Source organism: Mytilus trossulus, chromosome 6 (genome assembly GCF_036588685.1).
Source record: "Mytilus trossulus isolate FHL-02 chromosome 6, PNRI_Mtr1.1.1.hap1, whole genome shotgun sequence".
Lineage (NCBI taxonomy): Eukaryota > Metazoa > Mollusca > Bivalvia > Mytilida > Mytilidae > Mytilus > Mytilus trossulus.
This window is the reverse complement of record NC_086378.1, coordinates 8586554-8607290: the sequence shown is the minus strand read 5'-3', so window position 1 is coordinate 8607290 and position 20737 is coordinate 8586554. Positions and strand designations below refer to the sequence as shown.

Here is a 20737-nt window from a genome sequence, read left to right as displayed (position 1 = left end):
CCTACAGATGCAGAATTTAAATGTTATTAAAAGTATACATTTTGATAAAAAAAAAAATAGATGAATATTTCAATTTTCCTAATAAAATCATAATTAACTAAATATTTATAATTTACAACTTCCTACAATTTATAATTTGTTATTTTATAGAACTGGTTTTCCTCATCATTAATAAGCTAGAATAGTAGTATGTAACCTGGTTTCCTACAGGAACCAGTAAATAAAATTCTTTTTTAGGCAAAATGGCCGGCGTTGATTCAACTGACGACTCTCTCTACCCAATTGCTGTTCTGATAGATGAATTAAGAAATGAAGATGTGCAGGTAGTCCCCCGTTTACTTTTTTATTTTGCATATAACCGAAAACAATTAGCTCTCTATGTTTTATTTGTGAAAGTATTTACATTTCTTTTCACAGTCATAGGTCAGAAATAAAATACAGTTATATGTTTTCCAGAAATTATACTCATAATTTGGCTCAAGAAGCAATGAGGTATTTGTTAAATGTCTTTCTTAATCCAGAATTTAAACCTGAAATCAATTTAAAAGAATATTTTTATACTGTCCTAGTCTTGTACATGTTGTAGGTTTGTGCATTTTCCAAATATGTGCATGTATTTGAAAATACTATTTCTGGCTATTTTACAGAATGGGTGGAGGGGAGAGGATTTTGAAACAAAAATTTGTGTAAAACTTATGCTGAGTTCACACGTTATTCGAATTTCGATTCACATTTACTAATTGGAATTAGTTTAATTCACATTTGAAACGTGTTACGTCCTAACGTCAATTCTAACTCAAATTGCAATAGTCAAATTTGCTTTATTGTCCAAACGACGTTAACTTTTTATTCGTATTAACAAAAGCGTATTTCTAATGCGAATTGGTTAATTCGAATTAGCCAATAGACCACTTTCCAGTTCATCTGTCACCGGAAAAAAATCGTCAATTATACGCGCCTTTATCACCGTCATTTGTGCGTTCAGGGGCGTCGTCACTTCCCTTCTAATGTTGAGCGAGTGGTTGGAAAACTATAATTCTATATTGTTCAAATTATTCCGCAAATTGAATTCTCAAAATTGACAATCAACACTGCTGTCATTAGGGAATTAGGTCAGTAAATACCTACAGAGCAACCATTATTTCTAGTTTATCCTGCACAAAGACGATCACTAAGATGCTTGATGAACGTAAATAGTGCAGGGATACAGGCTACCCCCTCTATCTGGTAAATGACGTCATAAAGGCGTGCATAATTGACGAGTTTTTGCCGGTGACGGATGAACTCGAAAGTGTTCTATTGAATTAAAAAGAAGAGTGTGTGAACACGATTAGATAATTCGATTCGCATTAGATTCGAATTCAATTCAAATTAAACGTATGTGTGAACGAGGCTTAATAGAATTAGAAAAAGGTCCCCATATATTGATATTTGTATGTAAACTCAAAACTGACAGATCATATTTCAGTAAATATAAACTATTGTAAGTGCCCATTCCCTAGCAGTTGGAAGAGGGTGTTATATCAATATTGAAAGAAGTAAACACATTTGCTTATCCTTTAACAGACAAGAAATTGAGGATGAATACCATTTCTTCTCAATCTGTCCATGCTAGACATCATTGAGGGATACCTTTCTATAAAAATATTAATAAAAATCTTAATTTCAATTTTGTTAAATTGCAGTCCTTTATAACACTGAAGCATTTGACTGCACTTTTAAGTTGCAGTCTAGCAGTCATTATAAAAATCACCATAAAGTATATTAATGATTGTTATTTATTGAGAACATCTGTTTAACTTCAAGTCTTGTATTTCTTTTAATATGCAACCTAATTTTTGTTTGTGTTCTTTATTTAATTGTTCATGAACATTAATAATGTGCTAACTGTTGATATTTATACTTTTATAGTCTTTTTCTTCTTCGCTGTGTATTTTCCCTCTGATTTATATGATCTGTTCATCCTATATTGACTCTTAAAATTGAAGAGTATCTGAAATTGATGGTAAATTATATGGCCTTCCAAATACCGTTTTGATCCCTAACATCACTGAAGAGACATATATATTTTTGAAATCTACGTTCAAACCTACGATTGCATTGGATAAAAACCACAATTTTTATACATGTGCATGTAACACAAAGTATATTTAAACAAAATGCATTTGACTGACAGGTTGAACAACTGATGTTCTTTAACCCTGCTGACTGCCATTGGAAATTGCCAAATAAAATATGATACTAATGACACATTTTCTATTTTGTAGATACGCCTTGTTAGTATTAAAAAGCTGTCGACAATAGCATTGGCACTTGGCGTTGAGAAAACAAGAAGTGAACTTATTCCTTTTTTAACAGGTACGTTGAAAAACATGACAATCGCTACTGAAGGAAATGAGCATTTTTGCAAATTTCGTGAATTTTATGAAATGAATGGTGGAAGTTAAGTCAAACAAACGGCAGTTATGCATTTGTCTTATTTGAGAAACAAATCTGTTATTAGTAAAATCTTCATAGGTAACTTTACCAGCTCCTATATTTGTCAATTAAAAAAACACCTTTTCAAAGCATATGCATTTAACATGTGTTTTTTTTAAATAGCATAGTGTTAAATTTACATGTTAAAGCTATGTACCATCATACTATAAAACATTAAAAAAAATTAGATCAAAAACATGGCATATACAATATAGATACATGTATAGAGATCTAGAATAGATTATATACATGATATATATTTAATATTTTATATGCAATATTTCAATTGGCAATTGATACAGGTTTATAATTTTGAAAATTTGTAATTCGTTGAACATATGAATTTGTGGTTCACCTGTACTCACGAAACCCACGAAAATTGGTATCCAACGAATAATAATGAATCCACAGTACTTGAATATTTTAACTATGATTTATAGGTTGATATTTAATATTTAACATATCATTTACAGACACAATCTATGATGAAGATGAAGTATTATTGGCACTCGCAGAGCAATTGGGCCAGTTAACTCCCCTTGTTGGAGGCCCAGAATATGTACATTGTTTGTTGGTAAGCTGATTTTAGAGTTTCAATGACTTTTATGTTGCTGACTGAAATAATTATTATTAAAAAGGGTTAATGTTAAAAGTATTTACCATGTAAGCTGTTGAAAGTTCAATTAAATATATTAAAAAAAAAAGAGTGATGTTTTCGTTAAAGGTTCTGAGGCAGGTTATTACAGTTAGAAAATCCTCAGACATATATATACATCTAGCATACATGTATTTCTGAAAATTCTCAAAATTGACCCTTGAAAGATGTAACTATTTGGTCCGAGACCATCATTGTCGTCCCTTGATTTTCGTTGTTCACAAATATAGTCCCTAGTGTTGACAGTGGGTTACTTGCCATTAATTTTTATACCCCTTCCAAATTTATTTCTCCATGTTCAATGCCTCAAATTGCAAGTAGGGGGATGAAATTACACTGTAAAAAATGTGGGTCCAGAATTTTAAAGGAAAGTAGTGATTTGGTCCAGCTGAAAAAGGTTGAAAATGAGCATTTCGGAAGCTGTCAAAAGATTTCAAGACGCCCTAAACATAAAATTGTCCATATTTTGAGTTAGAGGCGATGAAGTTTTCTATAAATTTGATATAATTTGTCCCAAAAGTAGTACAACACACTGTAAAAGTTTCTTTGAGAAAGCGCAGGTGGGATTTTTTTAATTTTCATTTATGTTCTAAAAGAAATCCACTACGAATTAATTGTGTTCTCGGACCATTTCTTTTGACCTAATCATGGTAATAGTAAGCATTTCTTCCAACCCTGACATGCCTGATGCAACGCTGATATTGTAAAGCTTTACATTTTATTAAAAGTAGTATACTTTATCAAAAACACATATTCTTACATTTACTTATTTGTTACTATAATACTGTGGTTACCAGAACATATTTTTGTGGAATGAGGAAAATCTGTATTTATCATGGTTTTGCCAAAGTCTACATACAAGCTAGCTTAAGCATTTAGAAAATGTGTACTTCATTTAACATTTAAATTATAAGTTTGTCTTAACCCATGAACTCCATTAAAATAGATTTCCTGCCATACAAAATGAATTCACAATATTGTAGAACTATATGTTGTATTACAGCCCCCTCTAGAGAGTTTGGCCACTGTAGAAGAAACAGTTGTACGTGACAAGGCAGTAGAATCTCTTAGGACTATTGCAGCACTACACAGTCCTGCTGATCTAGAGAACCATTTTGTTCCTCTTGTAAAAAGATTATCTGGAGGTAGGTTTTATGTATTACTATTTGATGCTGAAGAGATGATATAGTCTCTTTGACTCAACTTTGTGAAACAATCTGACAAGTACTGAACAGTGTTGTATGTATACAGAAAATGAAAGATTGTATCGTTTATGTCTTGTGATTATCAAAAAGTTAAAATAACAATTATAAGAGATTACTTTCTTACAAGTAGATCCTCATGTAGCACTGCCTGATTGGTTTTAGAAGAAATAAAAAAGCAAAGAAATCATAGACATTATGTTGGAATGTACTATAATTGATAGATATAGGAAGATGTGGTGTGCGTGCCAGTGAGACAACTCTCCATCCAAATAACAATTTAAAAAAAGTAAACCATTATATGTCAATGTACAGCCTTCAACAAGGAGCCTTGGCTCACACCGAACAAGCTATAAAGGGCCCCAAAATTACTAGTGTAAAACCATTCAAACAGGAAAACCAATAGTTCTTTTCTCAATGATGATATTGCAACACATCTTCCTTGTTTTATGAAACAAATGTTAATTGATTATTAGTGTTTAACACTACATCAATGATTCCTCATGTCTATATCATGTGTATCTGTTGCAGGTGATTGGTTTACATCCAGAACATCAGCCTGTGGTCTCTTCTCAGTCTGTTATCCAAGAGTGTCAAACTCAGTAAAGGCAGAGCTAAGACAGTAAGTATAACTCTAATTGATGAAGGCGGAATTAAGGTCGGTTTGATTAAAGGGAAGTAATTAAACTGTATTGGTACAAACCAGGACTACAGAAACCTTTCATGGAAATCTTTACTAGAGAAGGGAGGTGGTTCAATTTTTGTTGGTCATATTTAAAGAGAAAATTTCAAAATATATTTCATAAAAAGTATAATTCAACAACAAAATAAATGAAATCTAAATCAATTTGAATAATGTTTGTAGTGACAAAACTTAAAAATGATAATATTCAGTGTACAATAAATCATCCTTAAAAAGATCAGAAATGGAAATGTATAAATTTTATATTGCACACTTATTAGAACATTTCCTATTACAGACACTTCAGAAACTTATGTGGTGATGATACCCCTATGGCTAGGAGAGCTGCTGCTGGTAAACTTGGAGAGTTTGCTAAAGCTGTCGAACTAGATATACTCAAGTCAGATCTAATCCCACTGTTTACTGCTCTAGCTCAGGATGAACAGGTACACCATTTATATAGATTATTGTATTTACCATGTTAACAGTTAATAAATATTATAGTGTGACCTGTGTGAGGGATCATGGTGTCCGTATCCCTTTTCTGTTTGACATGCCATGTTGTTATATTGAATTGTCATGGTAATCCAATTGTATTTTCTATTAAATCAATTTGGGCACTGCTTAGATATTTGTAGTAAAAACTATTAAACTTGAGAATGTAAATGGGGAATGTGTCAAAGAGACAACAACCTGAACAAAATTGTGTACTAGTTTTATGCCTTAATAGATGTAACCTTACATACATATCATATACACTTCAAAACATTTACATGAACTTAAATTAAAAAAAAACATTATTCAACATCATAAGTTACATTATTATTGTTGATAGTTATAATGATATCTGTGCAATATTATAGGACTCTGTCAGACTTTTGGCTGTAGAAGCTTGTGTCAGTATAGCATCCCTATTACAAGCAGAAGATACAGAACAGTTTGTTATGCCCACTCTTAGACAAGCTGCAGAAGATAAGTCATGGAGGGTCAGATATATGGTAGCAGATAAATTCACAGAGGTACATAATTACTAAATTCAAATTACAACCGACGATATGCTTAAATGTTAAACATCAGTCTAAAAAGATAAGATTGGTCTATGATTAGCACTATCATTTAGTGGTAAGAACAAAAATGGACCAGCCCTCTATTGTTGTTCAAATGTTAGCACTTTCGAAAAAAGATTTCTTCATCATGTTCAATTATAGAATAGTAATGTCTTTTAACATTATATATCAGTTATACATCATTTTGTACATTGAACCATGGGTTAGGAAAATTATGGCTGATAAACTATGTGACTGAGTGAGCTGTTTACCTGGGTCATTATATTTATCTATTTATAAATGTTACTGGTATTTCACACTTAATTAGTCATAATGTGAACTATTAATAAAAGCAAAAGATTAGATATTGAAAAAATCATTAAAAAAATACTTGTCTCTATATACATATACTATTGAGAATACTACAATAAAAAAAAATAATATATCCAAACTGTATCTTTAACATTCATTTATATTTTTATAATAATTCTATTGTAAGAATTTAAATTTGAATATAATTTGAATATAAATTGCAGCTACAAAAGGCTGTTGGTCCAGAAATCACAAAGACAGACTTAGTGCCAGCTTTCCAGGGTTTACTAAAGGATTGTGAGGCAGAGGTCAGAGCTGCATCTTCTCACAAGGTCAAAGGTAAGATAAATAATCTTCATCTTAACTTTTTTTGGAAGTTGTATTTTACTTCTTAATTCAAAATAGAATTGATAGAATAATGATAAATTAATGAAAAAGAAGTTTGTTAAAAAAATATCATGATTTCTAAGTGAATTTAAACCTATATTTCATAAAGTCTGTACTTTCACTCCACAGACATCATACACCAACATTGTTGACCAGAGCAACAAAAAAAATGCATTAATTTGAATTCTTTTATTAGTTACCTGTCTTCTGTAAATAATTGGTCAGAAGTGATGTTTGCTATTTGCTGTAAAATATCTTTTCGTGAGAAGGGTGAAGAGAAAATCTAAAATATGTGAACTTTGAACAACAGTATCCATGTATATAGACTGCCTTTAAATTGAAATTTAAACATATATTTTCTTTGTAGAGAGTCTTATAATAACAACACTTTAGGGACTGCTGCAGAAATTTAAATTTCTGCAGCAGTCCCTAAAGTGTTGTTGTTATAAGACTCTCTACATTTTATGTTTTTTATCATAACTACCCTGCATACCCGGCGAGGTATCCACTTTATGAACTCTACCGTACTACAGACTCACCAGGCGTTGGTTCACTTTGGTTTGTAATTGATATATTTTGTTTGTAGAATTTTGTTCCAACCTGTCTCCTGATATCAGAGAATCTGTGATTATGACAAACATTTTACCTTGTGTCAAAGATCTGGTATCTGATGCCAACCAACATGTCAAGTCAGCATTAGCATCAGTCATCATGGGGCTGTCACCAATTCTTGGAAAGGACAAGTAAGTGGACATAGTAACTATTCAACAAGATAAAACTCTTGTGTAAAATGTTTTAAAATAAACTGGAACCATATTGCAAACTAGAACTATTTTCAGATATCAAATTATATCAATACCAATACCAATATACCAATTAATGAATGTATACTGATTTCATATTTGTTAGATTTCTGATTATTGTATAATTGAAAATGTCACATCTTGAATTTTAAGAAATTTAAGATCAGCTAGAATGCAAACTTAAACTAGGTCTTCAAGAAACTAATGAAATCCTTACCATTCACATAAAAATATTTATATTGTTGTAATTGAGAAAACATTGTTTATTCACAGCACGATAGAACATTTATTGCCATTGTTCCTGACACAGTTGAAAGACGAATGTCCTGAAGTGAGATTAAACATCATCTCAAACTTGGACTGTGTAAATGAGGTAGGATTATAAAATATGACGACAGCTTAGTAGTAATCTGTTTTATTCACAATTATCAAATTAAATAAATTAATGATAAGGGTTAATTGCAATAGTATAATGAATATTTTTCATGAACAGCATATTATATAACATGAGCTTTTGAATGGAATATGTTTTATGTCTATAGCATATTAGACATAAAGGGAAAAACTTCATTTCAAAAATGCTTATTTGTTTAATTTTGTTTCCAAAATTGTCCAGGTTAATTATAGAGAAATATATTTTCTTGAATTTACAAAGAAATCCACTGAAAATGTTAATTGTCTACAGTCATACAGTATTGCTTTGCAATTAAAATGATTTTTATGCCCTATTTATTGGCATTATGTTTTCTTGTCTGTGCGTCCGTTCCTTCATCTGTTCGTTCGTCTGTTTGTCTTTCCGTTCGCCCCACTTCAGGTTAAAGTTTTTGGTTGAGGTAACTTTTGATGAAGTTGAAGTCCAATCAATTTGAAACTTAGGAAACCTGTTCACTATGATATGATCTTTCTAATTTTAATGCCAAATTAAAGATTTTATCCCATTTTCATGGTCCACTGAACATAGAAAATGATAGTGCAGATGGGGCATCCGTGTACTTGGGACACATTCTTGTTTCTATCTGATTGAGTTATCTTTCTTGCAAATTTACAATATGTCAAAAAGTCTCTGTGTGAGATGCTATGTCTATTTTCTTACTTTCTAATCCATTATCTCCTTTTGCCCAGGTGATTGGTATCAAACAGTTATCCCAGAGTTTATTACCAGCCATTGTAGAACTAGCAGAGGATACCAAATGGAGAGTACGATTAGCTATCATTGAATACATGCCATTGTTAGCTGGACAGTTGGTAAGTTTTAGCTATCATTGAATACATGCCATTGTTAGCTGGACAGTTGGTAAGTTACGATTAGCTATCATTGAATACATGCCATTGTTAGCTGGACAGTTGGTAAGTTACGATTAGCTATCATTGAATACATGCCATTGTTAGCTGGACAGTTGGTAAGTTTTAGCTATCATTGAATACATGCCATTGTTAGCTGGACAGTTGGTAAGTTTTAGCTATCATTGAATACATGCCATTGTTAGCTGGACAGTTGGTAAGTTTCAATATACGTGTAATTCGAATAATTTATAGTGATTGACTTTATATTTTTTAGCAGACAAAACAAAAAGAAAAATTCTGATGCTGTATAACTAATATGAATTACAACAGAAGCTGATAATGGCAACATTTAGAGATCTCTTATTCAAATATAGATATATATTATGAATAAAATTACCCATGTTTTCATTTTGTATAATTTCTAAGAAGTATAAGAATGAAATAGAAATGAGTACTAAATGCCCGTTCTGGTATTGAACTGAATTTACTTAACATTGTGTATTTATTAGTTTTTGTGTAATTTATTTATTATTTTAGATGTTTATCCATGCTATTTACCAATTAGTAGAAAATTAAGGAAACTTTATTGAATTTTTCAGGGAGTAGAATTCTTTGATGAGAAACTAAATTCACTGTGTATGACATGGCTGGTTGATCATGGTATGTAGATATAGTAACTGTAAATAAACTCAAAGTTCATAATGTAAAGTTAAAGGACAATTTAAATTTTAAACAGATTATCAAGAATCTGTTTATCAGTATTTTCTAGGCAACGTTAATGATGTCAGGCTTATGACATTTTCACATTCTTTCTTTACCTGACTGAGAAAACCCATCTTGTAATGGAAAATTATCATACAGAAGGATCAGTTTAAAAAAAGGCTATATAGTACCATAGATGTTTTCATACTCTGAGATAAATCGTCCATGTAAAACGATGTAAACAAAAGCATATATGATTATTTTCATTTCGATCAAGTTTGTTAATTTGATTCTTTTTCAGTTTTTGCCATCCGAGATGCAGCTACATTAAATTTAAAGAAACTGGTAGAAAAGTTTGGAGTAGACTGGGCACAACAAACAGTTATACCAAAAGTATTACAGATGTCACATGATCAGAACTACTTACACAGAATGACATGTCTTTTCTGTATAAATGTAAGTCACATGACTTTAGTATGAATTTACAATGTCACATGACTTTAGCAAAAATGTAGGATGTCACATGATCAGAAGTCATGACTTTGAACATGGAATGAATTCTGGTCTTATTTATATAAATGGTATAGTAAGAATTGAAAGAACTGCTAGGTTTTAGTCAAAGAAATCTAAAAAGCAGAAAAAACTGTAAATCAACATTCCAAGTGTCTGTCCTTCCATGTGCTTTTTATGCACAACAGCTTAAAGATATTTATAAAACTGTTTTTAAATTGTTACCTGAGGAAGTGCATACAGTATTATACAATTTGACATTGCATTGCATGTTAAAGGGGAGATAAGCAAATTTACCCATATAAATTGTATAAGTTATAATAGTATTGCAGGGAGGTTTGTATTCTGTTGATAGTTTGAGTTTGCCTTGTCTTCTTTATGATTCTAAGTAACTGTTGTATAAAAACATACTGTTATTCCACCATCATTGCTTTTTGAACTTTGTCATCAGTGTCTTATCTTATTTTTATTGTGTAGTTACTGGCAGAAGCTGTAGGACCAGAAATGACAATAAAACTTATGTTACCCACCATCCTAGGAATGGCAGGTGATAATGTTGCCAATGTTAGATTTAATGTTGCCAAAACACTACAGAGATTAGGTCCCATCTTTGAGCAGTCGTAAGTTATACTACAAATATGGTCTATTATATTCATAGTCAGTGACAGTGAAAAATAACTAGTGTAAAACCAATTAAACAGGAAAACCAACTGTCTAATCTATAAAAAGTGCGGAACTAGAATCACATATGAACCACATCAACAAACAACCAGGTTCCTGACTTAGAACAGGTACAAACAAATTCAGCTGGTTGAAAGTTTTAAAAGGTATCAACCTTCACCCTTAAAATGCATAGATTTGATGTTTAAGGGAGTTCGCTTCTCAGTTTCAATGTAATTAACTTTTCAAAAAAATTGTTTATATTGATAGGGGATTAATTAAGGAATGCAAAGAGCAAAAAAAATTATAGGTCACCGTGCTGGTTTTCGATATATTAGCCATTGAAATTTTGACGGGAAAATGTTCTCTCTTGACTTTTCATAGCTTTATCATTGATAAGTTGTGGTCCTCAAAAACTATTAAAAAGTAATTAAAATTTTAAAAGATTTTAACAGACAGCTTATCATTATACATGGAAAAGAATTATAAAAAGAAAAATGGGGGTCACCAGGCAAAATTTGTTAATGCATTCAAATGGACAAAACTAGAGGATTCCGAAAATCTGATAAAAATACCAAAACATGACAAGCCAGCTTCCTAAATACACAACCATTCTTGTACAGCAAAATATATAATTGTTGTAATACAATATTTTCACAAGTCAACAAATTTTAATTCATGTTCTGAAACAATTAAATTGGGGAGACAGATTTGTATAAGTTATTCCAAACTTGTTTCCGAATTCTATATTTGAACTTTATGTTACATTGTAATATTTTATCTTGTAATGTTGCATTAATAAATACTGTTTAAACTAAAAAAATAAATTTCCATATTTAAAATTGTACAAGTATTTTGTTTTGTTTTCCATAGACTTGTACAACAGCAAGTGAAGCCAGCTTTAGACAAATTGAAAGCCGATGCAGATATTGATGTACAGTACTATGCTGTTGAAGCTTTAGATGGTGGGTTTATTGATAGCTTAAATGTGTGCCCCTCTTTTTCATTGTGAATATTTGATATTGAAAATAGTATTGAGTGAAACCTAGCTAATTTTATGATTCTCAATCCATTAAGCTTTAAAGAAGAAATAATATGAAATATTCAGTAATTTTGTCAGTTTTTGTTTTTGTTTATAGTTCATTTAAAGCATTCCGTATAAGATTAGGGAGCAGTACATAGATAATGTCATAGATTTTAAGTAAAATGAAATATACAACTTGGATATGTAGGACTAGAACTGAAAATAAACAAATAAAAAATTGTTTAACTCTCAATATGATAGAATAATAAAATCAACAAAAGTGCACATGTATATAATAAAGACTTTTAGATCATTCCTGGATTAATCTATATCTGGAACACTTCATCAAAAAGCTATTTGTTTAAAAGGGATCTTTTTAGAAAGGCCACCCACCTTAAATTATCAAATAAATATATATATTATCTAATACTGAATCGAGTGTATATCTGTTGTACAAATATTCAAATAATTATATATTCAGAAAATTAAAAAAAATCTATTGGTTTTCATTAGTTTTAGTTCCAGTTTAATATTTATAAGTTGTATTCTAAAAATTCTGACATCATCAATTTACTGTAAATACATGGAAGTTTTATTTTATCATGATGAAAAGCTGTACAATATCTTTGCCTTTGTTTTAATTTCTGTTTAGGAACCTCCCCCCTCTTTATGATTAGTGATTGACATTGTTTCTATACCACATTAACAGCTGAAGAAGCTTGACATACTTCATCATTATCAATCATTTTAAATGTCACTGTAGAATATTGTCAAAATAGAAGTCGGCTTTTTCAGTTTCTTTCTTTCTTCAATTTTCTTTAAATTACTTTAGTTGTATCTCTTGATACTTCAAAGTCTTAATTATTCATCTTGACCAAAATTTGATGAAAAAAGTCAGATTATTACGACATACAAAACAGATATGAAATTTTGTGTATAATTTTATTGATGAAAATGTGGATTTGAAAGATTGAAGTAAAGGTGATTTCTGTTAGACAATTAATCCCAAAACCGTATAACTGATTTCCCATTTTTGGGTCCTGTTTCATTCTCAGTCCATTGTAAAGCATAATTGGTAAGTGTACATTTGTAAAACTTTACTGGATAACTAGATAAATGCCATTCTTGTTGTATAATATTAGTCCTATTGATTGAAGTTTAATTAAATGAATAAATGTATATCATTGCATTCATTAAAGTTAAAAGTAATCTGCAGAATTTTTGCATTTTGACATTTTTTGCCCCTATATTTTTATGTGTGCAAAACTTTGAATTTTACATCATTTCAAATTTTGGCAGCATCTGTAATTGCATATATGTTAATTATGCATCTGTAATTGCATATATGTAAATTAAGCAATTACAGTGTTCTAAATTGATCAAAAGCAGAATATTATGCATTTAAGAATGAGTTGTCTAAAGTTATACAGTATCTGATTGATGGAATGTAAACCCCAGTTTATTTTTCTCACTACCCAAGACTTATTCTTGTCAAGGGGAGATAATCTACTAACCTCACTGTAGCTAGTTTTATACCTACTCTACATAAACCTAAAGTAGAATATGTTATTTTAATGTATGGTTTAGAGATCATAGTTCACATAGCATAATAATTCTGTTCATGTAACTGCTACTATCAGTGTTCAAACTTAGAGAATCTAAATTATAAAATCTAGATATGAAATGAAACTATGTGTTTTTTTTCGTTGTTGTACTTTTGTTCAAATTTTATTGCAAATTATGTAAATTAAAAGATAGCTACACTGATATTAACAATGTGAACAGGGTTTTACTATCGCCAACTGCACTTCAGCTGTTCCTAAGGAAATTATTAACCTCCATTTATTTCACAATTATTATAATCCACTTTTGATGATATATGAAAAATTAATGGGAATCTCCAAAACTATTGGATGGTCAAAAACAAAAGGGATTTAATCATTTCTTTGGGAACAACTGAGGCACAATTGATTATATATTAACTGAACTGCATGCTTCAGATATTTTGCACGAGTAAGGAGGCTGTTCTGCATTTTATGATTTATTGCTATGTTTGAAGCAGAAAAAGAAATAATTCTATGTTATTTTGGCGTCAACAGAAAAAAGTTAGAAAATTATCAACATTTCATTATTAAGATGCTAAATATCAAATTGATAAAATAATATAAGACATTGTTTTTTGATAGAATTATAAGTAGTGTAAAGTAGAAATATCTCTACCTCTTTTATGTAGGCTTTCAACAAATAGAAGCTAATTTATCTAGTGTGCTAGAATTTTATTATTTTGTAAAATTGGTTATTTCAGTTTATGAGGTATAACTTGTTAAGGAACGTGAAAGAACTGAAAGTTAATAAAAAATTATTAAAGAAACAAGAAAACTAGTTTGAATTTACATAAATCTACTAGACCTTTTTGTAAAATAGTAAATAAAGAATATTGAATTGATTTAATATTTTCAGGTAATAAAAAAAATGTCGAGTTGTACTGTATGTCAGTATTTCTTTGAAATTAGTTCCAACTAATTTTATAATTTTTTTATAAAGAATAAAGAACATATCATCAGTTTGGATGTTTTTAAACAATTAAAAGTAGTAAGTAAACAAAAAAATATGTATGAAATTACCTTTGTGGAAAAATCATAGGCATTTAAATTCCTATTATCTCAGCCTCACTTCCAATGCACATTTAAAAATAATATTTCTCAGGGTTAACTCCAATGTACATTTAAAAACAATAACTACAAGTCTTTAGGTTTAAGTTTATTTTAACAATTTGAACAAAATAGATTGACTTCCAACCCTCTTTAAAGTTTTCTTTGAATGATGTTAAAGATGGCCATACTGTCAAAGTATTGGTCATGTCATCCAGTAGGCCAATTCTGGATCAAGCTTCACTAAACCAAACTATGCCATCTTTTAATGTATTAAAGTGTTTGTATATAAAAGAGTACTGCTTTTTACAGATCCTTGCATGCTGGTTGCCTATGGTTTATAAGGTTTGAATGATGCTTTCTTTGCAGTAGTAATAACTCTGGTGTTAGCTGATAATGTGAATATGGTCCTATTTCTCCACATCTCAGTGTGATGGCCTAAAATAGCATTGGGCCTTATTTCTCCACTTCTCCGTGTGATGGCCTAAAATAGTATTGGGCCTTATTTCAAGTCATTTCAGTGTGACTGCCTAAAATAGTATCCCACAAAACTTTTAACTTTTCACCCAACCTTCTACTTCTTTTTAATTGTATAGGGATGTCTGCTCTCTTGAACTTCAGTATACATTATTTTTGTAGGGTCCTATCATGCAGATAACTTAAAGCCTTTCAGTCATAAAACTATACTTAATAATCCTTAGTTCAAAATGTGTTCTGGAAGCACCGAAATCCAGTATTTTAATTGAAGGATTTTTAGTCTTGTTACAATTATATTATATATTATGTTACTATGCCCATAAAAATACCAAATCCTCAATCAAAGTTATAATTAAATGAATTTTCTAAAAGTTTTGAAGGAGAAATGTCTTGAAAATTGGCAAGACTGCAGTGTATAAGCAAGAGAGCAGATATTAAAACAATATTCTTGTTTTGTTTGTTAGGTAATCTTGTTAGTGTCCACAAATTTAGTTCAAACTTCTTACACTAGATGGTAGTTGTACTTTCATAAGTAACTTTGAATTTTAAAGAGTAAAACACAAGGTGACCTTAAAACAAAACTTGGTTAAAAAGAAAAACTGAAATTTTCATAATAAAAGATTTTGCTCAATTTTTATTGATACATTGACATGTTTTTCTCAGTTTCACATCTAAAAATCTATGTCTTTCATATAATGGAAATAAAATTTGAAGTTGAAAGTAGGTTAAAACAATTTTTCCTTTGAAACTACATTTTTTTATAAATCTGCTTTTTGTTGTTTGTATGTACAGTAGCTTTCTTTGTATGTTTCTGTTATAGAAAAATAAACCTCTTTTCATAAGCATGGAAAATGTTAGCAATATGTTGAGGTACTTGTCTATTTGTACGATTTAGTTGCTGATTTCTAAAAGAATACTGGAGATCATCTCATCCAGATTTATTTTTTTTAATTTACCAGCTTAAATTTATTTTGCAGCATCTCTTGATTTTTCTGCACCCAGATAAATTGACCATAAGGGCAATTGACATCACTATATATCTGTTTTATGTTGTCTATCATGTGTAATGGTCTTCATATTTGAAAACATAGGATTTGGATTTAAAATAAGCACGCATTGTTTCTTTAAAAAAACAGTCAAAAGCTAAGGTTTAGCAACTCTTTTCATTAAAAATCTAATGATCATAAGTTATACTATGTATACTAACAAGTAGTTTTACTATTGAGACTTTTTGTGGAAAGAGCCACTGGATGACAATGATAGAATGGCATGAATGGTCTAACAAAATAAAAAAGATAAAGAGAGAACTGTTGACCAAATTGACCAATATTTTAATACAATACAATATATTATTGACTTCAAAATATAGTTTGTGTTTAGGCTTTTCACTTATTTCACTTCTAGCGTATGAGAGTAATTGATCTTTTTATAAATTGTTTTAAATTCTTCTCAATAACTTTGAGAATGATATTGAAAGACCAAATAACTGATGCAGATTCTTGATCATAGACAAATTAAGTCTGTGACAGCGAACACAAATAAGATGGAGGGGTTACATTGATCATGTGATCAAATTCATAAAGTTTATTTCTTTATGAATACTGAACCTATAAAATAACCATTTATAAAATGTATATACCTTTGTTATATTAATAAATATTCGCACTTAACATATTTAAAAAGCTATCTTTTAGAAGACTTGAAAAAATAAACAAAGCTGAACAGACATGTTATTATTTCATTTATATTGTATCATCATTTAAGGGCATACAATACAGTTTTGATCCTGTATTTACAAGTTCATGAAAATTTGCATATAGGCTATTTTTTACCTGATTAATTTAAATATGTAATAAAAAGTATACCTTCATGTGCTACTTTTTTAGTAAAATGAGGTCGAAATTTTGTATATTTGCTCAAAATTCAGATTTGTGGCCGTAATTTCTTTTTGGAAAGAAAGACATAACTTTTTTGTTATAAAAGATAAACACAATTTTATTTTTGTTAAAAAATCGATAATTTCTGTATTTTATAAATATCCTAAAAAAATATGCAATTTTTTATTCAGAAATAACTCATATTTATCAAATGTTCATGAATTGAGGAAAAAATGTCATTTTTTACTGCATGTTTATCAAAATTAAAAAAAATCCTCTATTTACAGTTTTCTAAAATTTGGGTCACATAATCTCCCTGCAAAATGAAACAAATTGCCGTATGAAAAATAGGGGTCCATGAACTCGTTTTCAAATAAAATCAGTTTGAATGATAAAAATCAGTCGAAAAATGCATCTTTTCCCGATATGTCACAGTTTGACGTCGCGAAAATAACAAATTACGTTAGCAACGTCACTGCCTTCCCTGTAACTGTATCGTATGCCCTTAAGTGTTGTGAAATTAAAGGACTCGATTGCGAAAGAAGATGAAGATAAAATTTTTTCTTTTTTTTTTCTTTTTTTTTTTTTTTTATTTTAAGAAAAAAACATTATTTGTTTTTATTTCCCAACATGACGTATTGAAATATTGAAAAACATGATAAAAGAAAGATATTCAATTACATATTAGAGATTTATTGTGGTAATATTTTTAATTCTGGCTTCTGAGACAAGAATTAAACATAAAGAGAAAGTATCATTTCAAGTCATTTTACAATTTTAGGAACCATGTCTTTTCCTACATATTATGTTTTACATTATATATAATGATAATTTGATGATAATGATTATATATTTCAGCTCTGAAAATAAGTTAAAAGATATTCGTTGTAATGTTGCAGAGGTAAGGATTAGTGACTTAACACTTGAATTTTTATGTCCCATTTATGGGCATTATGTTTTCTGGTCTGTGCGTCCGTTTCTTAGTCCGTTCGTCCCACTTCAGGTTAAAGTTTTGATTAAAGTTTTTGGTCTAGGTAGTTTTTGATAAAGTTGAAGTCCAATCAACTTGAAACATAGTATACATGTTCCTTATGATATGATCTTTCTAATTTTAATGCCAAATTAGAGTTTTTAACCCCTTTATAAGCTTCAACGAATCATAGAAAATGATAATTCGGATGAGGCATCTATGTACTTGGGACACATTCTTGTTTTTTAGAGAATTTGGTCTTTTTAAAAAAAAGAAGATACCAAAGTTGAACTTTATTATAGCATTACTGTTATTCTATAAACTATTTGTAGTATATTTCATAGGAGAATTTTATTAACTTAATAAGATGAGCGAACATTTCTTTTGTAGCTTCTTTGAATTTGTATTTCTCATGAGAAGAAGTGATCAATTATCAATAAGCATCAATTAATAATCAATCAATAAGTCCACAGAGAAGTCACAATATAAAATTAAGGAGATGTGGTATCATTTCATATGAGACTAACTATCCACCAGAGTTCAAATGATGTGGTATCATTTCATATGAGACTAACTATCCACCAGAGTTCAAATGATGTTGACTAAAGGATTCTGTTTATCCTTTATTAATTGGCAAAACCCTTACCGTCTGAATTGTCTGATGGTATAGTGAGCTATAAGAGTTCCAACCATAACAAAATGTGAAACAATTCAACACACTGAATGTCTGGCTCCTGTTCTGTAGGTCTCATTGGGGTCTAAGCGTGACGCAGGTTTGCCGATATTTTGTAAGTGTGACACTTGAAAGTCAAATTATTGTGTGGTGAAAATGGGAAATAAGGTCTATCGGGACCAGAGAAATGACAAAAAATACGGGAATATGACAAAACAGATCAGGGATCAGAACCCCCCAATGAGACCCCCTGTTCTGTTTTTAGGTCTGTATATAAATAATGTTACCCTGTGCTATTGACTGATATTTGTTCATTCTCTGTTTTTCAGGTCTATATATATGTGATGTTACCCTGTGCTATGGACTGTGAACACTCTAGAACAATTTGTGTTATTAACAGCACTTGATTGAACAAAACAATTCATACTTTTTTAATGTTATCTGTTTAGTATAGTGATTGATCATATTTTGTGGATTTTCAATACAGTAATTGACAATAAGTTAAAATCAATTTAGATTTATTTTTAACTCTATTTTTTAATTGTTTTATGTTTATTCAAGTCTAAATTACTTCATTATAATTACTGTGAGGATATAGGCAGATGTTTCGCACATGTACAAATTAACAGTCATATTCTGATTAACAAAATGTTGATACTTGTTAATATAATTATCAGTCAAAGACCGAATTGATTTTCTTATTTCTACCTTAATGTTGTGTGATTCAGCAAGTTATTTTAGTGCTTCATATGAAATGTATTAGAAATAATTAAAAATCCATGCTTCTTCAACAGTTTGGCAGAGACTTGATCAATACTTGGTTCAGTACTAGTACAAGCATATTTAAAAAAAAAAATGATTAAATATATATTTGTTTTATTGAAGTATATATAAAGCTGTTTAGAATTAATACATGAATCTACAGACTGAATCATGAATCATACAACTCATACTTAAAACTTACATGTTATTTATTGACAATATATGTAGGCATTGAGAGCTATTAAATATTGATTTATATAACAATGATTCTGGTTGTTTTTCTTTCAAACCAGTCCATACCAAGGAACATCAGTTAGTCCCAAGCTTGCCGCACATTTGGTAAAGTCCAGTCAAAATTAGTTTGGTCTAGTTAATTGATATTGATTACCAGACCAAATAACCAGTTTCATTTAATATTTTGTTCAAATCATATGTGTAAATGTTTAAAAGAATGGTTTTCTGGACCAATTATGTTTGTTTTGATTTGTTTTGATGCCCCACCTACATTAGTAGAGGCCTAGAGGGGCATTATGTTTTCTGGTCTGTGGGTCTGTCCCGCTTCAGGTTGAAGTTTTTGGTCAAGGTAGTTTTTGAGGAAGTTGAAATCCAATCAATTTGAAACTAGGTACACATGTTCCCTATGATATGATCTTTCTAATTTTAATGCCAAATTAGAGATTTCCCCCCATTTTCACAGTCCACTGAACATAAAAAATGATGGGGCATCCATGTACTTGGGACACATTATTGTTACCTTTTAATTTTTTTTCGGCCTGTGTGTCTGATTGTTTGTCCATTTGTTAATTCGTCCATTCTTCTATCCTGCTTCAGGTTGAAATTTTTGGTAAAGCCTAAAAGGTAGTTTTTGGTGAAGTTGAAGTCAAATTAATTTGTAACTGAGTATACATGTTTCCTATGATATGGTCTTTTCGATTTAATGCCAAATTTGAAACCAGCTATGCCCTTTACTTGTTAATATGACTTTATTCATAGTTTTAATGGCATTGCAGAAAAAAATAAGATTGAGCATTATAACACACTGGTTGCTAATTTTGAAATTACTCTTTGCTCTTTGGTATTCAGTTAAACCAATATAAAGTCTCAACTATAAGAATATTTTACATTTTCTTGTTGAGTTGAACATCTTCCAAATTCATAATATTTACGACCATCGCATGATTCCTATATAATTTTAGAATAAACATAAGATGTGATATGATTGCCTATGAGACAACTATGCACCAACAGAAAAGATACAGCTTTTGCCAATGAATAACAAGGTTCCCAGGATGAGGAAATATTAAAGAATTCAAATTGCCTGACATAAAAAGAAAAACGATTATTGTGTAATCATAGTATTACACCCTTTTTATACGACCTATACATAACAAAACAAGAACTATCTTTAAAAAAGATATCCGACATATTTAAATTTGAGTATAATTATGTTTAAAAACTATCATTTCGATAACCTTCAGTAGCATAATGACCGAATGATGCAGGACCTCTTTAATTAAATCTCCATCTGGATGTAACTACACGAAATTCTTTACTAAGTCTGGTTATATTTAGGCAATAATAT

The 20737-nt window shown here is 30.0% G+C and overlaps 1 protein-coding gene across 2 annotated transcripts; it reads left to right on the top strand.

Annotated features, from left to right (window-relative positions):
- Nucleotides 1-171: 171 nt before the first annotated feature.
- LOC134720716 (serine/threonine-protein phosphatase 2A 65 kDa regulatory subunit A alpha isoform-like) lies at nt 172-19422 on the top strand. Of its 2 annotated transcripts, XM_063583173.1 has the most exons (18): nt 172-323; nt 2268-2358; nt 2952-3052; nt 4137-4278; nt 4867-4957; nt 5316-5463; nt 5881-6036; nt 6600-6714; nt 7349-7505; nt 7839-7938; nt 8688-8810; nt 9449-9509; nt 9853-10007; nt 10539-10681; nt 11595-11686; nt 12801-12820; nt 17609-17651; nt 18723-19422. In XM_063583173.1, exons 1-16 carry the CDS (start codon nt 243-245, stop codon nt 12815-12817), a joined length of 1773 nt encoding a protein of 590 aa, XP_063439243.1. In that variant the 5' UTR covers nt 172-242; the 3' UTR covers nt 12818-12820; nt 17609-17651; nt 18723-19422. The 2 variants fall into 2 exon arrangements, with proteins under 2 accessions (XP_063439243.1, XP_063439244.1); XM_063583174.1 differs by lacking the exon at nt 12801-12820.
- The last annotated feature ends 1315 nt before the right edge of the window (nt 19423-20737 follow it).